General features: G+C 38.1%; 1 protein-coding gene across 7 annotated transcripts in view; it reads left to right on the top strand.

The window, feature by feature from the left end:
• The window catches only part of LOC126266808 (hamartin), a 295,524-nt gene that overhangs the window by 109,258 nt on the left and 161,027 nt on the right, over nucleotides 1–25,239 (top strand). For all 7 annotated transcript variants that reach the window (XM_049971361.1, XM_049971357.1, XM_049971360.1 and 4 more), the window contains exons 8-9: nucleotides 10,737–10,861; nucleotides 15,663–15,817. In XM_049971361.1, the coding sequence (XP_049827318.1) occupies nucleotides 10,737–10,861; nucleotides 15,663–15,817 (280 nt within the window). The remainder of the gene's footprint in view (nucleotides 1–10,736; nucleotides 10,862–15,662; nucleotides 15,818–25,239) is intronic.

Raw genomic sequence — 25,239 nt, 5'->3', positions numbered from 1 at the left:
ATCAGCAGTCACTGTTAAGGCCAAGCATTTCAATTACTCTAAATAGTCCGTAAAAGTAAAGCTTACAAAATTTTTGAAAAGAAAGTTTTGTGATATGATTTGTCTAAAGGTATGAAATAAAAAATATTAGGAAAACGTTTGGTGCACCTCATTTTCTGTTCACGATTTCGAGCATCATTCAGAGGCATGTAGAACGTTTCTCTGTTCTACTTATTTCTTTTACACAAATCATTTGATAAAACATTTGACTACTGACTCCTCATATGCCTGATTCAAAGGAAGCCTTTTTGACATTTAAATACCGCACCAATGTATCTTTTTACGTGCAAAATAGCTAGGCCTTGAACAGATGAAATATTTGACGCTTCATTTACATAGCTTGGCAGTAGCTTTTCGTGAGATATATATTAATTTTTCTTCAGCTTATTAATTAAGTTTTCATTTATTACCCTGATGACTTTCAATTAGTTAAATATTTTCATCCCAAACTAGACCTCATGCTGGTCACTTTGATACCCCTTTTACCTGTTTCTCTCCCTTTGTTTAGCTATGAAAATCTGGACAAAACCTCACAGTGTAAGTTATAGAGTCTTGTTTTGGCTCTGCTCACATGTTAACAAAAACGCATCGAGTGTTTGTCATATGATAAAATAGTCCTTTCTGTGTGCTGTCATTTCCAAAATTCTTCGTTTTGATGTCTTGAACTGTTAATGAGATATGATGATTTCTAGGACCTCTTAATTCCCGAAGCGCATATAACAACCAATATCTCAAGAGTGAAGAGAGAGATCATACCGGTCTCAACTTTAAATACAATTAAGATAGATTGGTTACATTTCAAGCACAATAATGTATGGCCTTACATGAACTATACGGAATGTCTATGGGTTGTGCTTTTACCTCTGCAAATTCTTAAATTTCGTGCAGCTATGTACTCAATTTCGTGCTGCCCAGTAACTATGACGATTAATGAAAATAAATTCAGACCTTTATCGTTTAAAGATATCAAGCCATAAGATGCAGAAGAATCAAATTTTTTCACAGAATAATTTTCGTAAAATTGGATGTTAAGTAATTCATAGCTGCCATCGCGTCCGCTCCACTGCTTTGACGGGAAGACACATGGCTGTCGCTCTCTACCGCACATGATGCAGCGACAAGATTCAAACACGTTTGAATTCAGACATTGCCAGTTACAGCAGGAGACAGGCTGCAATACAGATGTCGCTCACGTAGGACACTTCCGTAACTACACCTGTGGTTGTGTTTTGTCATCTGAAGCAGTCACGTACTGTCACTTGCTTCTGTCGCTCACGTAGGACACGGCCTAAGGCAAAAGCTAGGCTGGTTATTTTGGATAGTGCATGGCTCATATCCTTCTCCATCTTTATTCAGTTAGGTTCTCTCTCTTATGACTTTGTAACAAGTTAAAGATTAATCTATTACCCTCTTTGAGGAAACTGCTACTACTACTACTACTACTACTACTACTACTACTGGAAGGGGTCGTGGTAGGAAGATAAAACTTTTTCTTGCTACTTTTTTTCAAGGGGTGGGGGCATGACCAAGAGGAACAACAGAAACAGAAGTAAAAGAAACTACCAAAAAAGAGCAAAACAGAACCTATAAGTGACATATGACAGTGTTTCCAGTTTGGAAATTGTGTTGATGATGAAACTGATGTCAGTGGTGTTATCAAAAACTGAAAGTGCAAGTTGCCTGGGTTGATCAAAGAAAGGGAGAAAGAAAGAAAAAGACATTATGAGATCTAAAAGATGGTAATAGGGATGATTATTTGTCAACTATTCTGGTGAAATATAGTCTGGTGTGGTTAAGGGCATTGAGATGAGAGCTAGAAGTGGACTGGTGCGAATGATGAACTTAGGAACAATGTTAGATACATAGTAGGAGTGAGTTGTGATCCAAAGAAAGTATCAAAACATTGTCAAAATATTGTTTTAAATAGGCACTGACCTTAAATCTGTATAAGGCAATTGTATTGATACATTAGAATGATTATATTTTGTTTGTAAATGTGTAATTGGGTGAAAACAAGGGAAACTACAGCTGTAATTTTTCCTAAGGGCATGCAGCTGTACTTTATGTTTAAATGATGGTGGCATACTCTTCAGGAGAAACAAAACTGGCATTCCACAGATCAGAGCATGGAATGTCAACCCTCAATTGGACAGGTAGGTTAGAAAATTTTAAAAGGGGTATTGGATAGGTTAAAGTCTGTGAATACAGTGGCAGGAATAACAGAACTACTGATCAGGTGAATACATTGTTATAAATACAAAATCAAGTAGGGGTAATGCAGGAGTAGGTTTAGTAATTAAAAAAGGAAAAAAAGCAGATAAACTACTATGAACAGCATAGTGAATGCATTATTGTTGCCAAGATAGACACGAGCTCCACACTCACCACAGTAGTACAAATTTATGTGCCAAATAGCTGCGCAGATGTGGATAGATTGAAGAAATGTATAATGAGATAAGGTTTTGGAGTGATTATATAATGGTAAGACAGATTTCAGAACCAGATATTAACTTGTAAGACATTTCCAGAGGCAGATGTGGACTCTGACCAATATTTGGTGGTTATGAATTATAGATTAAAACTGAAGAAATTGCAAAAATGCAGGAATTTAAGGAGATGGGGCGTGAATGAACAGAAAGAATCAGAGATTGTAGAGAATTTAAGTGGGAGCATAAGGAAACAATTGACAAGAACACGAGAAAGCAACACGGTAGGAGAAGAATGGTTAGCTTTGGCAGCAGAGCATCAAGTAGGTAAATAGGCAAGGGGTAGTGGAAATCCTTGAGTATCACAAGTTATATTGAATTTAACTTATGAAAGGAAAAAAATATAAAAGTGTAGTAAATGAAGCAGGCGAAAGGGAATACAAATGTTTAAAATGTTTAAAAAATGATGTACAGGAAGTACAAAATGGCTGAGCAGGAAGTGCTAGAGGGCAAATGTAAGGAACTAGAAGCATATATCACTAGGGGGAAAGATAGATGTCTTGTACAGGAAAATTAAAGAAACCTTTGGAGAAAAGAGAACCACCATATAAATATAAAGAGCTCAGATGGAAAACCAGTCCCAACCGTAGAAGGGAAAGCAGGAAGGTGGAAGGAGTGTACAGAGGGTCTGTACGAGGGAGATGAACTTGAAAGTGTATTATGGAAATGGAATAGCACATAAATGAAGGTGAGATGAGAGATAATGGTACGTGAAGAATTTAAGTCGAAACAAGTCTTCATTACTAGACAACATTCTGTTAGAATTGCTTATAGCCTCGGAAGAGCCGGCCATGACAAAACTCTTCCATCTGGTAAACAAGATGTATGCAAAATACTCTGATTTCAAGAAGAGCATAGTAATTCCAATTCCAAAGAAATGAGTTGAGAACAGGTGTGAAAATTACTGAAGTAAGAGTTTAATAAGTCACTGTTGCAAACTATTAACGTGAACTATTTACAGAAGAATAGGAAAGCTGGTAAAAGCCGGCCTCGGGGTGGATCACTTTGCATTCCAGAGAAATGTGGAAAAACACAAGGCAATTTTGACCCTATGACTTCTCATAGAAGATAGATTAAGGAAAGGCAAACCTACATTTATAGCATTTTTAGACTTAAAGGCTTTTGAAAATGTTGACTGGAATACTCTTTCAAATTCTGAAGATGGAAGGGGTAAAACATAGGGAGCAAAGGCTATTTACAATTTTTACAGAAACCAGGTAACAGCTATAAGAGTCGAAGGGGTTGAAAGCGAAGTGGTGGTTGAGAAGGGAGGGAGACAGGTCACAACCCTGTCTCCAATGCCTTTCAGTCTGTATCTGTAGATTGAGCAAGCTGTAATTCTATCAGAGACAGCAAAGAACTTGGAAGAACAATTGAATGGAATGGAAGTGTCTTAAGAGGAGGATATAAGATGAACATAAAAAAAAGCAAAAGAGGATAACGGAATGTAGTCAAATTAAATCAGGTGATGCTGAGGGAATTAGATTAGAAATCGAGGCACTTAAATTAGTGGATGAGTTTTGCTATTTGGGCAGTAAAATAACTGATGAAGGTCGAAGTAGACGATATAAATTGTAGACTGCCAGTGGCAAGAAAAGTGTTTCTGAAGAAGAGAAATTTGTTAACATCGAGTATAGCAATAAGTGTCTGGAAATCTTCTGAAAGTATTTGTATGGATTGTAGCCATGTATGGAAGTGAAACGTGGACGATAAATAGTTTGGACAAGAAGAGAATAGAAGCTTTCAAAATGTGGTGGTACAGAAGAATGCTGAAGATTAGATGGATCGATCACCCAACTAATAAGGAGTTACTGAATAGAATTGGAGAGAAGAGGAATTTGTGGCACAACTTGACTGGGACGGTTGGTATGTCAAATTCAGAGATGACATGGGATCACCAATTGAGTGCAAGTATGGGGAGATAAAAACCATAGGGGGAGACCAAGAGATGAATACAGTAACCAGATGCAGAAGGATGTAGGTTGCAACAGTTATTCGGAGGTGAAGAGGCTTGCACAGGATAGAGCAGCACGGAGGGTTGCATCAGACCAACCTTCGGACTGAAGACAAACAACAACAACAACAACAACAACAACAACAACAACAACAACAAATGTATAATTTTAAATATAGTAGTTCTATTTTGCACCAAATGTAGCTTCGGTAGGAATATACATAGAAATTATGGTGTGGTGAGAATGTGTCCTACAACTTGGCACAGCCTTAAAACCTTTGTTTTCTCTTCATGGACATGTCTCAATACTATATATATGAATAACATTTATTTTCTTCTAAGCTGTATCTAAATTTTCTGTAAGGATATTAAAAAGGGTGTGAATGATTAGGACTCGTGTTCTGAGGGCTCCATACAAACTTAATTAGGTTTATAGATGTTTCATCTATCCCAGTCATCGAGAATCTAAATGATTTTTGGTGCTTATCTGCATTGATACTGGCAGGGTATTGGTCCTGGAAATTTTAAGTTGATATTCCAACTTGGATTTTCTGTTTTTAATTTTAAGTTGAATTACAGACACAATGTTTGCTCATAAATTAGTCTGCTATTAAGAAAAACTGTACCAAAATGTCTACAGTAGTTCCTGAGATTAGCTCAAACACACAAAAACAAGAGAGCGGAAGCTTTAGTTTATATATCTAGAGAGAGAAGATTCAGTAAGATATTTATTATTTACTTATAAAAAAAATAACATACAACTTACATTTTATGTTTGCATACAGTAATATTTTTCCATTATGCTTTTGACAGTTCACGAATTCAACATAAGAAAGAGGCAAAAATATATTTTTGTGTGGTATTATTACAGTTAACTGGTTTTGGTTTTTTCCTTTTCTTGTTAAGTGAAATATTGCTTCTTGCTAAATTTCAAGGTCAGCTGGGAATACCCTCTAGGGTTCGATTGAGTGAGTTTGCAAGTATCAAAATATGTGACATAAATGTCCTTATCTTTTGACTGGATTAATGTATAAGCTTGAATTTTTTATACGATCGGTGGACCATAACCTTAGTATGTGACAAATTTCAACTTGCTATTTCCTGAGAAAATGAGGCTGGGATGTGATCGGTGCACGGGTGGGCTGGCAGGCAATTGGCCGGCCAGGTCTGTCCAGTCAGTTGTATAAGGGTTCCATATTTAACGATTGAGGTACAGAACCCAAAAATTCAAGTATGGTGCAAAGTAGTTTTTTTTAGTACACCATTTCAAAGTATAATTCCTTATGAGGTTGGTCATAAATAATAACTTTGTGTCCAGTGTGACCAAAAAGCATTAACTGTTTAGCATTTGACAACTGTAAAATGTGGACACAACAACCTGTGTTCCACAGACATCCCCATAAATTTTAAAATCATAAAGATTTCATACTTAAAAAATACTTATATTGTGTTGTAGATATTGTGTGATATTTGGATGGCCAGTGAGGTTTAATGCCATCTCTGCCACATACCACAAGGAAACATTGTATTTGGCAGATAGAGCAGCTATCTTTAATTCAGCTATCAGTGTGTATTGTTAGTATTACTATTAACTTCCATCATCATTTCCTGTGGCGTTTGTTCCACTTCAATGCAGGGTCAGCCTTGTTACTATGGATTTCGCTGTTAGTATTGGAGGGTGGCCAGATGCCCTTCCTGTCATTATTCCACATCCCCTGGGATGGAATTAGTGTACTCCAGCTGTCTACATCTAGTGTAAGCCATGAAATAGTATGAACGTGTTCAGATGGCTATGAGTCGTGTAACTGTGGCGGGACATGGGGACCAGCCCAGTAATCACCAAGTGAGATATGGAAAACCACCTAAAAACAACATCCAGGCTGACCATAACGCTGTTGCCTAACCTGGCGGGTTTTAGTGTTACTATTAACCTTATTCTCTGAATTTATCTTGAACCTTTATCATAGATCCTGTCCTTTTTGTCCCTTTCCTCTTTGCTTTCCATTTGGTAGAGCTTTTACTGTATATTGTAGATTGTAAATGTTGAGGACATCAAATGAATTTCTACTTAATTTAACAATGGAAACTGCAGGTAGGGATATCAACGATATAGGAAAAGATATATTGCAACTTAACCCTTTTGCATTCAGCCGATTTGAAGTGGTGTGTGCTAAAAATGTTCATGTGTATTTATACCGTTATGCTACATTCTATTTAAATTGCCATATATCGCACAGTATTCGCTTTAAAAATATGAAAAAATTACCATTTATCCATAAAAGTATGTAGAATATTATGGCTTACACATATTATGATAATGTTTCAAATGAATTTGATTGTGGCGGTCCATATAAAATATATATTTTTTAAATATTATAAATTTGACTTTGATTTCATATATCCAACACTGTGCTTCAATTTAAGAAGGCTAACTACAGTCCATAGAATCTGCACACATTTCTGAGTAAAATGACATGAGGGATATGAAATTTGTGTTATTATTTAGAAAGATAATAATTATTTATTTGAAGAGAACGTTACAGAATTTTCATGTCTACAGTATGACTTAGCATTTGTGTTTAAGGAAAACATTCACCATGCAACCCCTTATTACATCTATTAAAAACAGTTCTTGACCTTCTTTTCCTTCCCTCACTAGTATACACACAGCATCTTGACTCTTTCTTCTCTGGAAGTTTTCTTAAACCCGGAGAACCACGAGGATCATCAGTTGCATTTTTTTCATGCAGCCATTCATCTGAAAAGGCTTCAATTATCATTACAGTATATACATATCTGGAAACAACTTTCCTTCCTTTATTATTCTCTTTGTATAATATGTAAGAGTTCAGCACCATTCTTGACATGATGTTTAAAGCTACCTTCTTCCAATGATGAAGAGTTCGCCTCTCGTCCAAATACGCATACAGCACCATGTTGTGTGTGTGTATTTCACTTATATACTGGTTTTACTGGTGTATTATTTCTGGCTTTTATACTGTTTTATTTTTATTTTGTACTTCAATGTCACCAGCACCAACTTAACTTGACAATAAGAGAACAGGGGTACGCTGGGATTTTTTCTCTCAGTACGCACATGCTAGTACCGGACCCAACTTACAATACATCTTTTTCCGAATTCCAAATGTCTTTCTGAATTGCTCTGGCAAATATTTCCTGTTTTTTTTCTTACTGTGCCAGTAATGATGTACCTAAGTTATAAAGACCTTTTACAAATGGTACTGACATGAAAAAGTTGTCCACAAAGATATGATATTCCTTGTCAAATAATTGCCCAAAAGCAGGAACTTCTGGACAACACAGTATCTTAAGCCATGTCTTGCAATCTCAGCCTTATCTTCTTGGCTTTTGGCACCTCTAAAAGTATAAAACTCAAGACAATAGTGCATTATAGAGTCACACAGCATCCAGAATTTGATTCTCCATCAGTGGTGGTGTTTGTTTGGCATATACTGTAAGAGGGAAGTGTGACATTTAGTGCCAACTAGACTCTCATCAATACTAAGTTGTTCACGAGATGTGTAATGATGTCTAAATATATTATTAGCATGATCTACCAGTGGATGGTACCTGATACATGGATCATAATCAGGATGGCCTGGTGCTGGACATTTCTCACTATCCACAAGATGAAAGAATTTCATAAGATGCCTAAATTGGTGGGCAGAAAACATTTTACCAAACCATGGAAATGCCTGTGATGGTTTTGTGCTCTAGTATGAGAGCATTGTGGGCCTTTTATTGAGTCCCATATTTAGTAAGCAAGCAATAAAACCTCTTACTTCAGTGCTTTCACATTCTTCCATTTCTTATACAGTTTGAACAATATAGCATGTTTAGTTATAAACTGTTTAGCTGAGTGATTTGTTTCAGTTGCAATAAGCTGCAGCAATGTTGTAGTAAAGAACAGATTGAAATATTCTATCACAGGAGATCCTGTTGGCGGCACATGTTTTGGTCCTGGCAGCTCTTGAAATGGATGTGGTAATAACTGTAGTGTTTCATGTGCAATTACTTCAGTGTACTGTACATCTTCCATTTCGTCTTCACTTTCATTCACAATATTGTCAAGTACATCACTGTCACTTTCTGAACTGTTGCTACTTTCGCTAAAACACTCTGTATGACTAGTACATTCTAAAAGTTCACAAATTTCTTCGTCGGTAAGTCCTCTGCTGTGGCCTGGTGTAGGTCGCATTTTTCACAAAAAGCAAAGAAAATAAACGAACTGTAAACTCTTAACGTGAAAAAAACACACAGAAACAATGATAAATAACAGTACTGTGCAGAAAGAACAACCTTGAATGCAGTAAACAGAATGTAAACATGTACAGTGCAACACGACGTCAATAAACAAACGATGCAAAAGCGGAATAATCAAACACTGATATTTCACCGAAACGATGCTCAGTTGTCAATAGCTATCGACTTACACGTATCTAGAGGCAAAGAGCATCTGTAATCAGCATGCCAACACCATCTAGCACCCCATTCTATAAGCTAAACAAGACGAAGCAGAGTACCAACGAATCAGCACTCTGACATTCAAAGGGTTAACTTTAAAGATTAGATGTTGCAGACAGGCACAATTAAACTCTTGCGCATCAAAGCTTTTTGCCACAGACTTTGTCACAATAAGAAAGAGAAATACACCATTCATTCACACAAGCAAGCACACCTCACACGAACATGACCCCCAACTTTGGCAGCTCGGCCGAGAATTCTGGCCCAAGCTACTGTTGTTGGCGGTCATGTGGGCATGTGGTGTATTTGCTTCTGTGAATGAATGATGTGTGTTTCTGTTTCTTGTTCTAACAAAGGCTGGGGCCAAAAGCTTTATGTCTCTCCCTTGTGCCTGTCAACAAGTTAACATGTCATCTTTATGGCAAGTAGCAATCTGTCTGTGCCTGTGTTGGTGATATTCTTACTTAATTTGCTTTTTCACATTTTTGTGGCATTTGTTTAATTTTTTCCCCTTTCTTCCTCTGGAAGCTGCATATCCTTCATCATGGGAGTTTTAATTCTTGTAACATCGAAGTGTTTCTGAGTAAGAATGAAGGAATATAATTTTTAGCTATCCAGAACAAAACAGCGTACAGCTGGACTGATAAACATCATTCAGTTAAAGAATAAATCTGTGGTGCGGAAATAGCATAGATAATGATCCTTTTGAATCCTTATGCATGCTGATGATAGCCAAAGTAGAGAGGATATAAACTGTAGACTGACAATGGAAAGGAAAGCATTTCTGAAGAAGATAACTTTAACACCAAATATTGGCTTATGTGCTACATATCCTTTTCTGAAGGTATTTGTCTGGAGTTTAGCTATGTATGGAAGTGAAATGTGGATGATAATAGTTTAGACAAAAAGAGAATAGAAGCTTTTGAAATGTGGTGCTACAGAAGAGTGCTGAAGAGTAGATGGGTACAGCATATAACTAATGAGCAGGTACGGAATAGATTTTGTTCATAGCTGTAGTTCAGCAGCAGCAGAAGAATATTTCAACAGAAATAAAAAGTCAGTTAGCTGCACAATGAATTTTTATTTGGTTCACTTTACTGGTTACCACAGTTTAAACTGTCATCTTCAGAAGTGAAATAGGCTCATATTATTGATAAGCCAGCCTCAAAATAAGAATCAGGCAGTAGTGTCCTTTGCATCAGAATCAGTGAAACAGAGTGACATCACTAAGAATATATTATGTGTTAGATGGGTAGCAATCAGTAAACTGTAAAATCTCACGTTATACATTTAGCAGAATCAGAAGGATGTATGTTGCAGTAGTTATTTGGAGATGACAAGGGTTGCGCAGGATAGAGTAACTCGGAGAGCTGCATCGAACCAGTCTTTGGACTGAAGAAGAAGAAAAAGAAGAAGAAGAAGATGACGACGACGACGACGACGACCTGCGTCCCTCACATTTCTGCCACAGACATATAATAATAAAATACTCCTGTGGCATTATATCATGTGTGTGACCTGAGACAGTAGGATTTACTGATTGTTTTCAGTTGTTTTAACAAGGTTATATTATTTGGTTCATTTCTTAAGTATCTTGTGCCCAGTTGTTAAGTATATATAATTACTTCTTTTTGATAAGCAAGTCAGTGACACACTGCACTAAAATAGTTAACAGTGGGAAAACAAACATGGATTATTTTGTGTTGTCCATTTATGGGTATGTGACATCGATAAGTTTTTTTTTTTTTTTTTAAAGTTTTTATTGTTTACAGGTGGAAAAATATGGAAGACCATGATGTAATAATGGAATGTGCGAAATTTGGTATTGATCCACAAGAGCGAAACTGGGATTCATTGTCATCATCTTTCCGTTCTCGTGGTAGTGCAGAACATGCAGGTGACAAGATGTTTCTGACCCACAACTATTTATGTATATGGATGTATTAAAATGTGATAAACACTTAAAAGTTCAGTAGTTAAGTGCCTAGGTTACAGTGAAGATGATGTGATCTCATTGCATCTGTGTGTTAAATGCTAAATGTAGATTTCTTTATATTAATGAGTCACTCAGATGAAACAATTTCCTAGTTTTGACAGAAGTGAAACTGACTGATAGTAAAGGGGAGGCATGCTCCTGGAATATGAGAGCAAATTTTGAGCAAAATATATGTGAAGACAGAATTTTCAGCAAGTAATTAATTTAGTATTTTTGAAGTTGAAATTTATCCATAACTTACATCTGTCTATCTTCATCACACCTCATCAGTCTCATTATAAGTATTCATTGTGCCCGTCCTTTCAATAGAAACATTTAGAGGTTTACTGGGTTTACCTTAGGAAATTTCAACATCTCTAGATATCACATCAGGAGGTGCCATGTGTAGTTACATTGGCATAAATTGACAGTATTGCATTTGTATGTGCAACATTGCTTACTCTGAGGTGACAAGTGATGGGATAGTGATATGCATCTATACAGATGGCTGTAGTATTGAATTCACGAGGTATAAAAAGGCAGAGCATTGGCGGAGCTGTCATTTGTGCTCAGGTGATGGATGTGACAAGGCTTCTGACATGATTTTGGCGTCACAACAGGAATTAAGATTTTGAACATGGAATTGGAGTTGTAGCTAGATGCGTGAGACGTTCTGGGTTGGAAATCGTTAGGGAATTCAGTATTCAGAGATTTACAGTGTCAAGAGGGTGCCGAGAATACCAAATTTCAGGCATCACCTCCCAGTCTTTGTTTTCCTTCTAGAATGGTTGCAGGAAGCATATCCTGCAAAACACCTCTATTTGGATTTAAATCATTTTCCGTGTGGCTAGCAGTGCCATTACCATTGTGGACAGGCATAGGGTACAAGCATCGTCTCCGACCATGACAGCGCTTGTCCGAGGCTTCATTAGTTCTGTCCTGAACCAACTAATCACACTAAAAGGGGGGTTAGCCCTATTAGTGGTTTGTTCTTTTTGGCAACCTTTACAACTGGCAGAACATACCGGTGGCCTATTCATTTCCCGGGCCTCCACGGGATTTATTATAATTATTATTTCACAGCTTCAAATGACCTAGTGTTTTGTGCTCAAAATCCTGCACTGGTGACAATTTCACAGTTATGGATGGCTATATTGAGTATGACTCAGTACTTCTCCAGGGGCTTCCAGTGGCTTGTTGAGTCCATGCAACATGGGGAGGCTCCACTGTGCTGGACAAAAGAACATTGGACATGACATTAGGGAGTATCCCATGACTTGCCACCTCGGTTTATACAACAACTAATATGGAAATACTGCCTCTTCTGCAACGTTTTTATATTGTGCTGTGACGACGACACATAAGAGAAGCCATTTGTTTTTAAATGAGGCTAACCTATGTTATTAAGAGAAAGATGTATGTAGAAACTAATTAAAAGGTGTACAGCTTTGTTTCTGCCATTTTTTCCCCAACATTAGAGGCTTTAATGAAACAAATTGGTTACACATGTATCATTCAAAGTATTTTCCATTGCTGGTCACTACTTTCTCCCATCTTTCAGGCATTGTAAGAATCCCACATTGAAAAAATTGTTCATCTTTTGAAGCGATCCATGAATAGATCCAATTTGTGACTTCTTCATGAGATCGGAAGTGTTGGTCAGCCAGGCCATGCGCCATTGATCTAAACAGGTGATGTCTGGAGAATACAGCAGGTGGGGTAGGACTTCCCATTTTATCATTTACAAGTACATTTTGACCTCTTTTGCAACGTGGGGTCGAGCATTGTCATGCTGCAAAATCACTTTATCGTGCCTCTTGCTGTATTGTGGCTCTGCTCAAACGCATTAATTGCATTCTATAATGAGCACCTGTGATTGTTTGATTAGGTTTTAACACCTCATAGTACATGACGCTGAGCTGGTCCCACCAAATGCAGAGCATGATCTTGGAGCTGTGAATATTTGGTTTGGCCGTCGACGTGGAAGCATGGCTGGGATGTTCCCATAATTGTTTGCATTTAGGGTTATTGTAATGAATCCATTTTTCATCCCCGGTCACAATGTGATTCAGAAATCCCTTGCGTTTTTGCCTCTGAAACATCTGTTCACAAACACACAAACACTGTTGAATGTCTCTTGGTTTCAGTTTACACGGGATCCAAGTTACTTCTTTCTGAATCATGCCCATAGCCTTGAGACATTTTGAAATGGCGTGCTGTGTCATTCGCTCTAATTGTCCCAATTCTTCTTGAGTTTGATGCTGAGTCTTCATTCAGCAATGTCTCCAATTCTACATCTTTGAAAACATTCTCTCTTTCACTACTATGCCGGCGTACGATGTTAAAATCACCCTTCTTGAAGCATTGAAACCACTCGCGACACATGCTTACCATACGTACTTAGGAGCATTCAATGAGACTCAGTCGCTGTTTTCATCATATTGAAACAAAATAGTAACACATCCTGCAAATGACAAGAATTAGGCCCGTAAACAGACATTTTCAATCAAGGAAAACTTTATGATGCAGACACAATTCAACTAATGTTTGAATGAGGTCTAAGCTTACTGCCTGACATCTACGATCTGTTTCTTTCAACTGCTACTTACCGTTGTCGCCACCTATCAGCAAACGGTGGAAGCAAACATGTTGTGAGTATACGTTGCACACCAAATTGTAGTAAAAATATAAAAGATATGACTTGTTTGTGCTCTGTATCACTTAACAAGCGGACACTACCATGGTGAAACAAAAGAGGATCTCAAATCCAACTTAGCTTAGGGGACTCTTCCAAACTGTCAGCCAACATCATACTACTTCCCTGGTAGTATAAGGCATCACCCTAATGACCAATCTGTAAAATGATGAACCTATCTAAATAGGAACTGACACAGAGCAAGTTTTATCGCAATAGGTAATGTGGATATGGATAAGGCCAAAAGATAGGCGAGTGTGCAAAGACCAACACAACAATAAAGTTTAAGCCCACTAATAAAGTAACATACTTGCGCACCGAAGGGGGAGGGAGGGGATACAACGATTATGTATGGAAAAAAGTTTAGTATCTGGAATCATAACATACTCAAGGAGTAAACAATACTACTCAAAACATAGCAAGTAATGTAGGAGACCAAGGCATGAAAAAAAATGTTGGTACAAGTCTAAATCTGCGTAGTGTCTCAAGCCACTTATGTCCCACAACAGTAACCCATAAACTCAAAACTTAAAATTAATGTTAGGTCTACATCAGACAGAACTTCATAACACCAAAACCATATTTCTGGTAAGAACATCATGTGAATCTGTCAATTTGGGTCTAAAAATGTAACTGGCAAAAATGTGGTATGCTGATGTAAACTTCGCCATCCTAAGTATAATAGTAGTGTTAAAAAAAGAAAACATGGTATCCTTTACTCCTCCATGCAGCTTAGGGGAAATACTGTGATCATCTTACCAGATATGTGTTTTTGGTGTTTATGGAGCTCTGACATTAGTTATAAGTTTGGGTTTAGAGGCTACTGTTGTGGGACATTAGTGGCTTAAGATTCTATGCATATTTAGACTTGTACCAACACTTTCTTTCATTGCCTTGGCATCCTCCGTTACTTGCCATGTTTTGAGTAGTATTGTTCACACCATGAGTACTTTGATTCCGGTTAGTAAACTTTTTCTCCTGCACAATCAACCGTGCCCCCCCCCCCCCCCTCCCCCCAATCCTTTGGTGCACAAGTATGTTATTTTATTAAAGGGCTTAAACTTTAGTGTTGTATCAGTCTTGGCTGATGCCTTAAATTACAAATAGTATGATGTTGGCTGCTAATTTGGAAGTTAAGTTGGATTTTAGATCCTTGTTCGTTTCACTGTGATAGTGCTCGCTTGTTATGTGATGTAAATGACACTGAGTCATGTCTTTTTACTTTGATTTTGTTGTTTAATATATGCTTGCAAGGTATTCATGAGTATTCTATGCCTGCTGTTTGCAGTCCATTTTTCTCATAATAAATAAAAGTATCATCTTCATCCAATAAGGCCTGCAATTCGTTGTCTTCTAACTTTTTAGTGGTTTCCCGCACTCATTGTTTCTTATGTCAAAATCACACTTTTGGATTTTTTGAACCACTCAAAACACTGTGTTTTCCCAAGAGCATGTTCCCTGATATTTTATCAGCCGTTAAGGAAGCAGATGGTGCTGCAGACGTGGTCTCATGGGCCCTTGTACTGACAGCTAGCACCATCTGTAGGGAACTTCTGGTATTATTTGTAAGGATATCTATAAAGCTACTGCCCATTGGAACAAGAGGATCTGATCAACGTAAAGTTCTTAAATTTAGTCTTAAATTACATGATATTACCTGTGACAGTTCATATACTGTGGCCAGTTATTGGGTATACGTAGACCCATGTACTATACTATACTATACTATACTATGGTATGCTAAACACCTCTTTGTAAAGATTACTTTAGGCTGTAGTGTTCACTACCAAGGGTCTTTGTAATTATTACTTTATAATTAATGTTGTGTGCATGGCATTTACATATATTAGAAAATTGGAAGTCTGTGAGCTTGATATTTAATTATCACAAACAACTGAACTTTATTACACTAAGACTGTTAAGTGTTTCTATAAGGATTACTTAAGAATAATGTCATATCAAAGATAGAATTTTGTAATATGATGGATATTTGTTCAGAACATTTTGAGACTACTTTGTTTTTTACAGATAGTACCTTGCTGAAGTCAGCATTTACTCCTCTGAGTGTTCGGCATCCACCTACAGAAAATGAGTTCTGGAGTCCAAGTGCTTGCTTTGGATTATCCACACCACCACCTCAAGAGTCAGCTCCGGCATCCATACCACAAACCCCAAACTCACAGGTGAATGTTGATGCAAGTGTGGCTGATCTTATACCTTTGTTGATTTGTTTTTTGTGTCAATAACATTTTTGTATTCTAAATTGACACTCAATGTGGTTAACTGGGGGTGCTGAACTGATAGTCAAATAAACCTGACTTGTAATAACTGCTTTTTGGTTACTGCCACTCTTAGCTGCCAGAAAATTGAGTTACCTCAACATCTATGAAAGCAGGAGTGACATAAGAAATTATGTTCCCGAAGTATTAAGTATATGTTTTAAATTATTTTACTAACTTGTTAACTGTTGCTAAAATGTTAAGTATGTGTTCGCAACCCCCAACAGCATAGTCTGTGTGTGTGAATTCAGAGTACACATTTAATAGTTCACCAGAATTGTAATACAGAAATGGGAGTGGTTGAGAAGATTTCTGCGACCGCTGGTGAAATTATCAATTCTATGGTAGTGTTCATTATGAAATGCTGTCTTGGAGCCCAACTTTCTTGAAGGTGATGAAATGTGACAATAGTACAGTTTTAGTACTGATTCTGATTCCTTGAGGTCATTAATATCTTCTTCTTGTAGCATATCTGCTTGTTCCATAACTGAACTTAGTGACAGTCTTACAGAATTTAATTTTCTGTTCAGGATTTGCAGTTGGTAATCATAGGTCCATCTAGAGTTAGTAGTAAATTTGGTGTAAAATATGCTATACAAATATTGGAGTGTTGTCTATACATGTTTCAATAAAATGCCACATATTATAATCACAATTCCTGGGAAGGAATATCTGTGTAATTTCTCTTCAAAGCAGTGGCGTGTGTGGATTATTGTCTTTGATATGTTAAAACATTAACTTAAGATAGAGAATTCATTGTATATACAACTTTGATTTGACTATATCCTTCAGTTTGAAGACGGGTTTGCTGCAGTACTCGGCACTAGTCTACATACACTAACTCACTCTGTATTACTCACCCCTAATTTTGATCTCAGTTATATAATTAATACGTATCCAATCAGCTACCAGTATCAACAGGCACACACAGACATCTCTACCCCTATATGGTGTCAGCGGGATTAACAGTACCATTGCTTTGTTTCTTGGCAGATTTACATCTACTTGGTTACTCTGCAATTCACATTCAAGTGCCTGGTAGAGGGTTCATCGAAACATTTTAATACTACTTCTGTACCATTCCACTCTTGAATGGTGCATGGGAAAAAGTAACACCTAAATCTTTTCGTTTGAGCTCAATTTCTCTTTTTATTGTGATGATTATTTCTCCCTACATAGGTGGGTGTCAACAAAATATTTTAGCATTCGGAAGAGAAAGTTGGTGATTGAAATTTCGTAAACAGATCTCGCCACAAAGAAAACTGCCTTTGTTTCAGTGACTGCCACCCCAACTCGCGTATCATATCAGTGGCACTTGCACCCCTATTGTGCAATAATGCCCAATGAGCTGCCCTTCTTTGCACTTTTTCGTTGTCCTCTGTCAATCCTACCTGATAAGGATCCCACAACGTGCATCAATATTGCAGCAGAGGACAAGTGTAAGGTAGGCTGTCTCTTTAGTGGGTTTGTCGCATCTTGTAGGTGTTCTGCCAACAAAATGCAGTCTTTGTTTCGCCTTCACCACAATATTATCTAAGTGGTCTTTTCAATTTAAGTAGCTCGTAATTTTAATTCCTATGTATTTAGTCGAATTGACAACCCTTTGATTTGTGCGATTTATCGTATGCCAAGAATTCTTCTGGGTTGTATGGCTGTGGTCCATGGAACTCTTCTATCCCATGGGCCATGGCCATACAACCCGGAAGAATTCTCGGCAGCTGAAACATCCAGTCATGAAAGCCTTGATTATATGATTTATTGTATACCCAAAATTTATTGGATTTTCTTTAGTACCAATGTGGATGACCTCGCACATTTTTTGTTTAGTGCCAATTGCCACTTTTCGCGCCATACAGAAGTTCTCTCTAGATCATTTTGTAATTGAATTGATTGTCTGATGACGGTAAATTACAGCATCATCTGCAAATGATCTAAGGGAGTTGCTCAGATTATTACTTCGATCATTTATGTAAATGAGGAACAGCAGAGGGCCTGTAACACTACCTTGCGGAATGCATCACTTCTGTTGTGTTTGATAATTTACTGTCAATCACTACAAACTGTGACACCTCTGAAAGGAAATTACGAATCCAGTCACACAACTGAGATGATATTCCATATGCGTGCAATTTGATTAATATATTAAAAACAAAGATTCCAAGACTTACCAAGCGGGAAAGCGCCGACAGACAGGCACATGAACAAAACACACAAACACACACACACACACAGAATTACGAGCTTTTGCAACTGGCAGTTGCTTCGTCAGGAAAGAGGGAAGGAGAGGGAAAAATGAAAGGATGTGGGTTTTAAGGGAGAGGGTAAGGAGTCATTCCAATCCCGGGAGCGGAAAGACTTCCCTTAGGGGAAAAAAAGGACAGGTGTACACTCGCGCGCGCGCGCACACACACACACACACACACACACACACACACACACACACACACACACACACACATATATATCCATCCGCACATACACAGACACAAGCAGACATATTTTGTCTGCTTGTGTCTGTGTATGTGCGGATGGATATATATGTGTGTGTGTGTGTGTGTGTGTGTGTGTGTGTGTGTGTGTGTGTGTGTGTGTACACCTGTCCTTTTTTTCCCCTAAGGGAAGTCTTTCCGCTCCCGGGATTGGAATGACTCCTTACCCTCTCCCTTAAAACCCACATCCTTTCATTTTTCCTTCTCCTTCCCTCTTTCCTGACGAAGCAACTGCCAGTTGCGAAAGCTCGTAATTCTGTGTGTGTGTGTTTGTGTGTTTTGTTCATGTGCCTGTCTGCCGGCGCTTTCCCGCTTGGTAAGTCTTGGAATCTTTGTTTTTAATATATTTTTCCCATGTGGAAGTTTCTTTCTATTTTATTTACAATTTGATTAATAGTCGCTTGTGAGGAATGGTATCGAAAGCCTTCTGGAAATCTAGGAATATGGAATCAATCTGAGATCCTTTGTCAACAGCACACATTACTTCATGGGAATAAAGAGCTAGCTGTGTTGCACAAGAACAATATTTCCTGAATCCGTGTTGGTTATGTATAAATAAGTAAATTTCTTCAAGGTAATTCATAATGTTAGAGTGCAGTATATGCTCCAAAATCCTATTGTAAATTGAGGTCAGTGATATGGGTCTGTAATTTAATGGGTTTCTCGTATTTCCTTTCTTGCATATTGGTGTAACCTGTACTACTTTCCAGTCTTTATTAACAGACCTTTCGTCAAGTGAGCAGTTGTGTATGATTGCTAAGAAAGGCGCTATTGGGTCTGTATACTCTGAAAGGAACCTGGTTGGTATACCATCTAGACCAGAAGACTTGCCTTTCTTAAATGATTTGGGTTGTTTCGCAACTCCTAAGGTATCTACTTTTATTGTACACATGATAACAGCTGTTCTAGTTTCGAATTCTGGAATATTTACTTTGTCTTCTTTCGTGAAGGAATTAAGGAAAACTGTATTTAGTGACTACGCTTTAGTGACACCATCATCAATAACATTTCCATCGCTATTGTGCAGTGATGGTATTGACTGTTTTTTGCCACTGGTGTCCTTTACATATGACCAGAATCTCTTTGGGTTTTCTACCATAGTTTGAGACAGTGTTTCATTGGGGAACCTATTAAAAGCATCTCGCATTGACATCCGCACTAAATTTTGAGCTTCTGTGAAACTTAGCCAGTCTTGGGGATTTTGCGTTCTTCTGAATTTGGCATGCTTTTTTTTGTTTTTAATTTTATTTATTTATTTATTTCTTTTTTTGCAACAGTGTTCTGATGTGTTTTGTGTACCATGGTGGATCAGTCCAGTCTCTTATTAACTTACGCGGTATGAATCTATTTATTGCTGTTGATACTGTATCTTTGAATTTGAGCCATATCTGGTCTACACTTACATAATTGCTTGGAAGGAACGGAGACACTCTAAGGAAGGCATCAAGTGAATTTTTATCTGCTGTTTAAATTAGACATATTTTGCGTTTATTTTTAGTGGTTTTGGTTGATATTGTTTTGAGCCTCGCTACAAGGACCTTGTGTTCACTAATCCCTGTATCCGTCATGACACTCTCTATTAGATTAGGATTATTTGTGGGTAAGAGGTCAAGTGCATTTTTTGCAATCGTTTAGAATTCGCGTGGGCTCATGAACTAATTGTTCAAAGTAACTCTCAGAGAAAGCATTTAGTAAAATTTCAGATGTTTTCTGTCTACCACCGACTTTGAACATATATTTTCTCCAACAAATCGAGGATAGATTGAAGTCTCCACCAGTTATAACTGTATGAGTGGGGTACGTAATTGTAATGGACTGCTTGTGGTGGGGCTAATGTCGATTGGCCGATTGGGGTGGGTTGAGGGAGAGGTATTTGGGAAGAGGTCAGCTAACCTTGTGGAGGGAGGCAGCCGGTTTGACAGCAATGAATGTGAGAGGAACGGGAGGCAGGTATATGGGCTGAGTATGTGATGGGCTGTTGTAGAAGTTGGTAGAGAGTGGCGTATGCTGAAGATAAAGTGGGGACATGAGTTGTGAGGAAGTGACTGGATGGGGGAAGGGGAAACTATTGGGTGGAGGGTGCAGCAGCAGTGGGTCCAGTGTGTGGATGGTATGTAAGCAGCATGGAACATGGTCTTAACTACCGTGACTGGTGCTATAAGATGTCACAAAAGTTGCACACAATTAAGTCCGTTGGCAGCAACAAAGTGCGTATGTAACAAAGGTGAGTGGGGAAAACGAAGGACAAGATGTGGATGGACAGCATAAGAGAGACAAAGTAGATGTAGATTATGAGATTTAATGAAGGAGGGGCAATATGAGCTTTGGAAGGAAAAGGCACTATATGGGAGATACAATTTATCTAATGGTTTAAATGCCTTCTTTCGCAGTTAAAACAGACTGAGAGAAAGAAAGAAAAACTGCATGTTTTAACAGCACATCATTTTCTTTCTTGCAGTCAGTTTTAACAGAAAACTTGTATGCTGTTGCTTAAAAAATCTTTTAGCCTTTGCCATCTGAATATTTATCAGAGTAACACGTAAGAATTTCAAGTAAATAGACTGAACTTTTTGAGATTTTTGGTAACAGTTTCTCATGTTTATGTAGTAGTACAGATAAATTTGTGTTGCGATGCCTTTCTGAAGATCATTAAGTGGAGTGTAGCCTTGCATGTAAGTGAAATGTGAACAATAAACATTTCAGTCAGTAAGGCAATAGAAACTTTTGAAATGTGGTGTTACAGTACCAGATGGATATATCAGATAAATAATAAGCAGGTACTGAATTGGAGAGGAAAGAATTTATTGCACAACCTGACCAAAATAAGGGACTGATTGATATGACATATCCTGAGACTAAAAGGAATTACCAGTTTGGGATTGGAGGGGAATGTGTGTGTGTGTGTGTGTGTGTGTGTGTGTGTGTGTGTGTGTGTAAGGGGGGGGGGGGGTAAAAATTATGGAAGAGACCAAGGTTTGAACAAAAGGAATTACCAGTTTGGGATTGGAGGGGAATGTGTGTGTGTGTGTGTGTGTGTGTGTGTGTGTGTGTGTTTGTGTGTTTGTGTGTTTGTGTGTGTGTGTGTTTGTGTGTGTGTGTGGGGGGGGGGGGGGGGTAAAAATTATGGAAGAGACCAAGGTTTGAATACAGTAAGTAGGTTCAAATGGCTGTTGGTTACAGTAGTTACACAGAGATGAAATGGCTTGCATAACATAGACTAGTGGAGAGACTGGCACCGAGCTGGTTTCCGTACTGAAGACCGATACCAACAATCTATTTTTATCTTGCGATTGTGAAGTAATTTGGTAGTCCCTTCATATGAAATTTCTTCATTGTTTGATAAATTATTGTCAGATTCACTTTTTGTTTTTGGCAAGCCCATTTTCTGATTATTTTCTTCTAAAAGAGTGAGTTAAGGACAGTCATGTTTTATGGTCATGTATTAATGAGTAATGTCATTTCTGCTATCAGATCTATGTCTAGAAAAAAATTCTCACATCTTCCTGTAGTGGGATTTGTTTTCATTTGTTGGCTTCTGCAAATCTCCCTAGTGGTCTTCTATCTCACCAGAATGTGAGCACATTTGTGTGTAGTCGTACATGATTTCCATGGAATGTATTTTTGTTAGTTTTCAAGCCACATCTTTCTCTTCTGTTTGAGATTCCTACACTAACTGATATTTTTAATTTTCTTGGCTACTTTTTTGTCACAGTTTGATGCAAATTTGGTAGGATACTGCCACTAACCACATAGCGTGTGGAAATTCAGTTGGATAATAAGTCACAGGCAGAAAAGTAGTAGAGTGTGAACTTTACAACTGCAAGTAATGTTAGCTGAAAATTAATACTGAACAACCAAGTCAGAATTGTCTCAAACACCACCACACACTATCAAGTTTCAGTTCAAAGTTCAGGCTCACAAAACTAGGTAGAGTTCTGTTCATGAATCAGCTTTTTGAGGCTTATAAAACAAGTTGCAAACTGCCAAGCAATCAATTGGGTTGGGTATAAGTTTACTGCTACAGGCCAACAACTCTCCCTGTGAGACACATTTGTCATGACACCTGTAGTTGTGACAGCCAAAAGTTGGAACTATCTGCTAAACAAATAATATTGATATCACTCTGAGCCGTTCTCCATGTAGCTGGAGTCATAAGAATTTAGATCCCTCTCCCTTTTAATTGGTCCATAGGGGTGGTATTGCCCAGGATGAAACCACAACTTACAATGTAGGGTGGCAGAACAGGCAGTAATCCTACACAGTAGCTCAGTGACATTTGATGGCAGGAGCATGGCCTTAGTGACTTGTTCTTCCAGGGTGGTAGGACTTCGTTTGCTGTGGGCTGTGATCTGACTTCCTCATATTCTCTAGCCTATAGTGATCTCAGAATGGTAGGCTGATGGTGGGTGCAGAGGCTGTATCAATGCACTGCTTGTGATGGCAGTGAGGTGCTTCAATGGCTAGTGTGTATGGAAGGCTGGGAGGCATAACTTGCAGTGTTAGTTTTCATAGTAACTACTTTTTACATGATGTGCTGCTTCCACCAGTAGCATCCCCACCCCACCCCACCCCACCCCACCCCGCCCCACCTTGCTCACCACACCAGAAACGACATCTTGAGCCCACTCTTCTGTACGGCCAAATCTGCAAGCCCAGACTAAAGAAATTTGAGCTTATTAGGTTGGGTTGTTTTCATTGTTGTGTTGTAGTCTTCAGTCCAAAGACTAGTTTGATACTACACTATCCTTTGTAAGCCCCTTCATCTTTGAAAACCTACTGCACCTTTTGTCCTTCTGAGTCTACTTACTGTATTCATCTCTTGGCCTCCCTCTACAGTTTTCACACCCCACCCCCCAACTCTTTGCTCCAGTACAGAGTTGGTGATCTCTTCATATCTCGGAATGTGCTCTATCAACGATCCCTTCTTATACTCAGGTTGTGCCATAAATTTCTTTTCACCCCAGTTATGTTGTGGGCCACATTAGTTACATTGTGCACCCATCAGATATTAAGCATTCTTCTGTAGCATCACTTTTCAAAAGCTTCTACTCTCTTCATGTCTAGAGTGTAGATCAACATTTCACTTCCTTACATGACAACACTCCATATAAATACTTCCAAAAAGAGTTCCCAACACTTAAATCTATATTCAGTGTTAACAAATTTCACCTCTCCAGAAATGATTTTCTTGCCTTCGTCAGTTTACATTTTATATCCTCTCTACTTCGGCCATGTTCAATTATTTTTCTGCCCAAATAGCAAAACCCATCTACTACCAGTTTTCTAATCTAATTCCCTTGGCATCAGCTGATTGAGTTTGATGCCATTCCATTATCTTAGTTTTGCTTTTGTTGTTGTTCATCTTATATCCCCCTTTCAAAATGCCGTCCATTCCATTTAACTGCTCATCCAAGTCCTCTGCTGCCTCTGACAGAATTACAATGTCAATGGCAACAAACCTCTTAAGTTATTTCTCCTCCTTGAACTTCAAATTCCTTTTCCAAATTTTTCTTTTGATTCTTTTCCCAATTTATTTTTCCTTTACTGCTTGCTCAGTGCACAGATTGAATAACATCGTGGGTAGGCCACAACTCTGTCTCACCCCCTTCTCAACCAGTGCTTATCTTTCATGCCCCCTGAATCTTGTAACTGTCATCTGATTTCTGTAAAAGATGTAAGTAGCCTTTTGCTTCCTGTATTTTACCTCTGCTACATTCAGAATTTAAGAGAATATACCAGTCAACATTGTCAAAAGCCTACTCTAAGTCAACAAATGCTGTAAATGTAGGTTTTCCTTTGCTTAACCTATCTTTGAAGATACTAGTAGGGTCAGTGTTGCCTCACGTGTTCCAGCGCTTCTCTGGAATCCAGACTGACCTTCTCCAATGCTGACTTCTACATGCTTATCAATTCATCTGTAAAGAATTCATGTTAATATTTTGCAACTGTGACTTATTAATCTGATAGTTTGGTAATTTTCAGCACCTGATTTCTTTGGAATTATTATATTATTCTAAAAGGCTGAGGGCATTTTGTATACATCTTGCAGACCAGATGGAAGAGTTTTGTCATGGCTGGCTCTCCCAAGGCTATCAGTAGCTGTGACTGAATGTTGTCCACTCCAGGGGCCTTGTTCTAACTTAGGTCTTTCAGTGTTCTGTCAAACTATTCTCACAGTATCATATCTCCCATCTCATTCTAATCTAAGTCCTCTTTCATTTCTATAATACTGCTTTCAAGTTCATCTCTCTTGTATAAACCCTTTATACACTCCTTACATCTTTGATGTTTGCTTTGCACTGGTTTTCCATCTGAACTCTAGATATTCATACAATTGTTTCTATTTCCTCAAAGGCCTCTTTAATTTTCCTGTAGGTGGTATCTATCTTTCCCCTAGCGATATATGCATCTAAATCCTTAAATTTGTCTTGTAGCACTTCCTGCTTAGCTATTTTGCACTACCTGTCAATTTCATCTGTCAGACATTTGTATTCCTTTTCACCTGCTTCATTTACATGGTTTTATATTTTCACCTTTCATCTATTTAATTCAATATCTCGTGTGTTATCCAAGAACTTCTACTAGGCATTGTTTTTTTTAGCTGTTTGATTTGATGCTCTGCTGCCTTTACTATTCCATCTCAAAGCTACACACTTGTCTTCTGCTGTATTCCTTTACCCTGTTCTAGTGAATCGTTGCCTAGCGCTCCCAATGAAACTCTCAGCCCCTCATTCTTTTAACTTATCCGGGTCCCATCACCTTAATTTCCTACCTTTCTGCAGTTTCTTCAGTTTTAAGATACAGTTCATAACTAGTAAACTGTCATCAGAATTGACA

This window comes from Schistocerca gregaria, chromosome 4 (genome assembly GCF_023897955.1).
Source record: "Schistocerca gregaria isolate iqSchGreg1 chromosome 4, iqSchGreg1.2, whole genome shotgun sequence".
Lineage (NCBI taxonomy): Eukaryota > Metazoa > Arthropoda > Insecta > Orthoptera > Acrididae > Schistocerca > Schistocerca gregaria.
The sequence above is the reverse complement of the archived record's forward strand: the minus strand, read 5'-3'. Positions and strand labels throughout refer to the sequence as shown.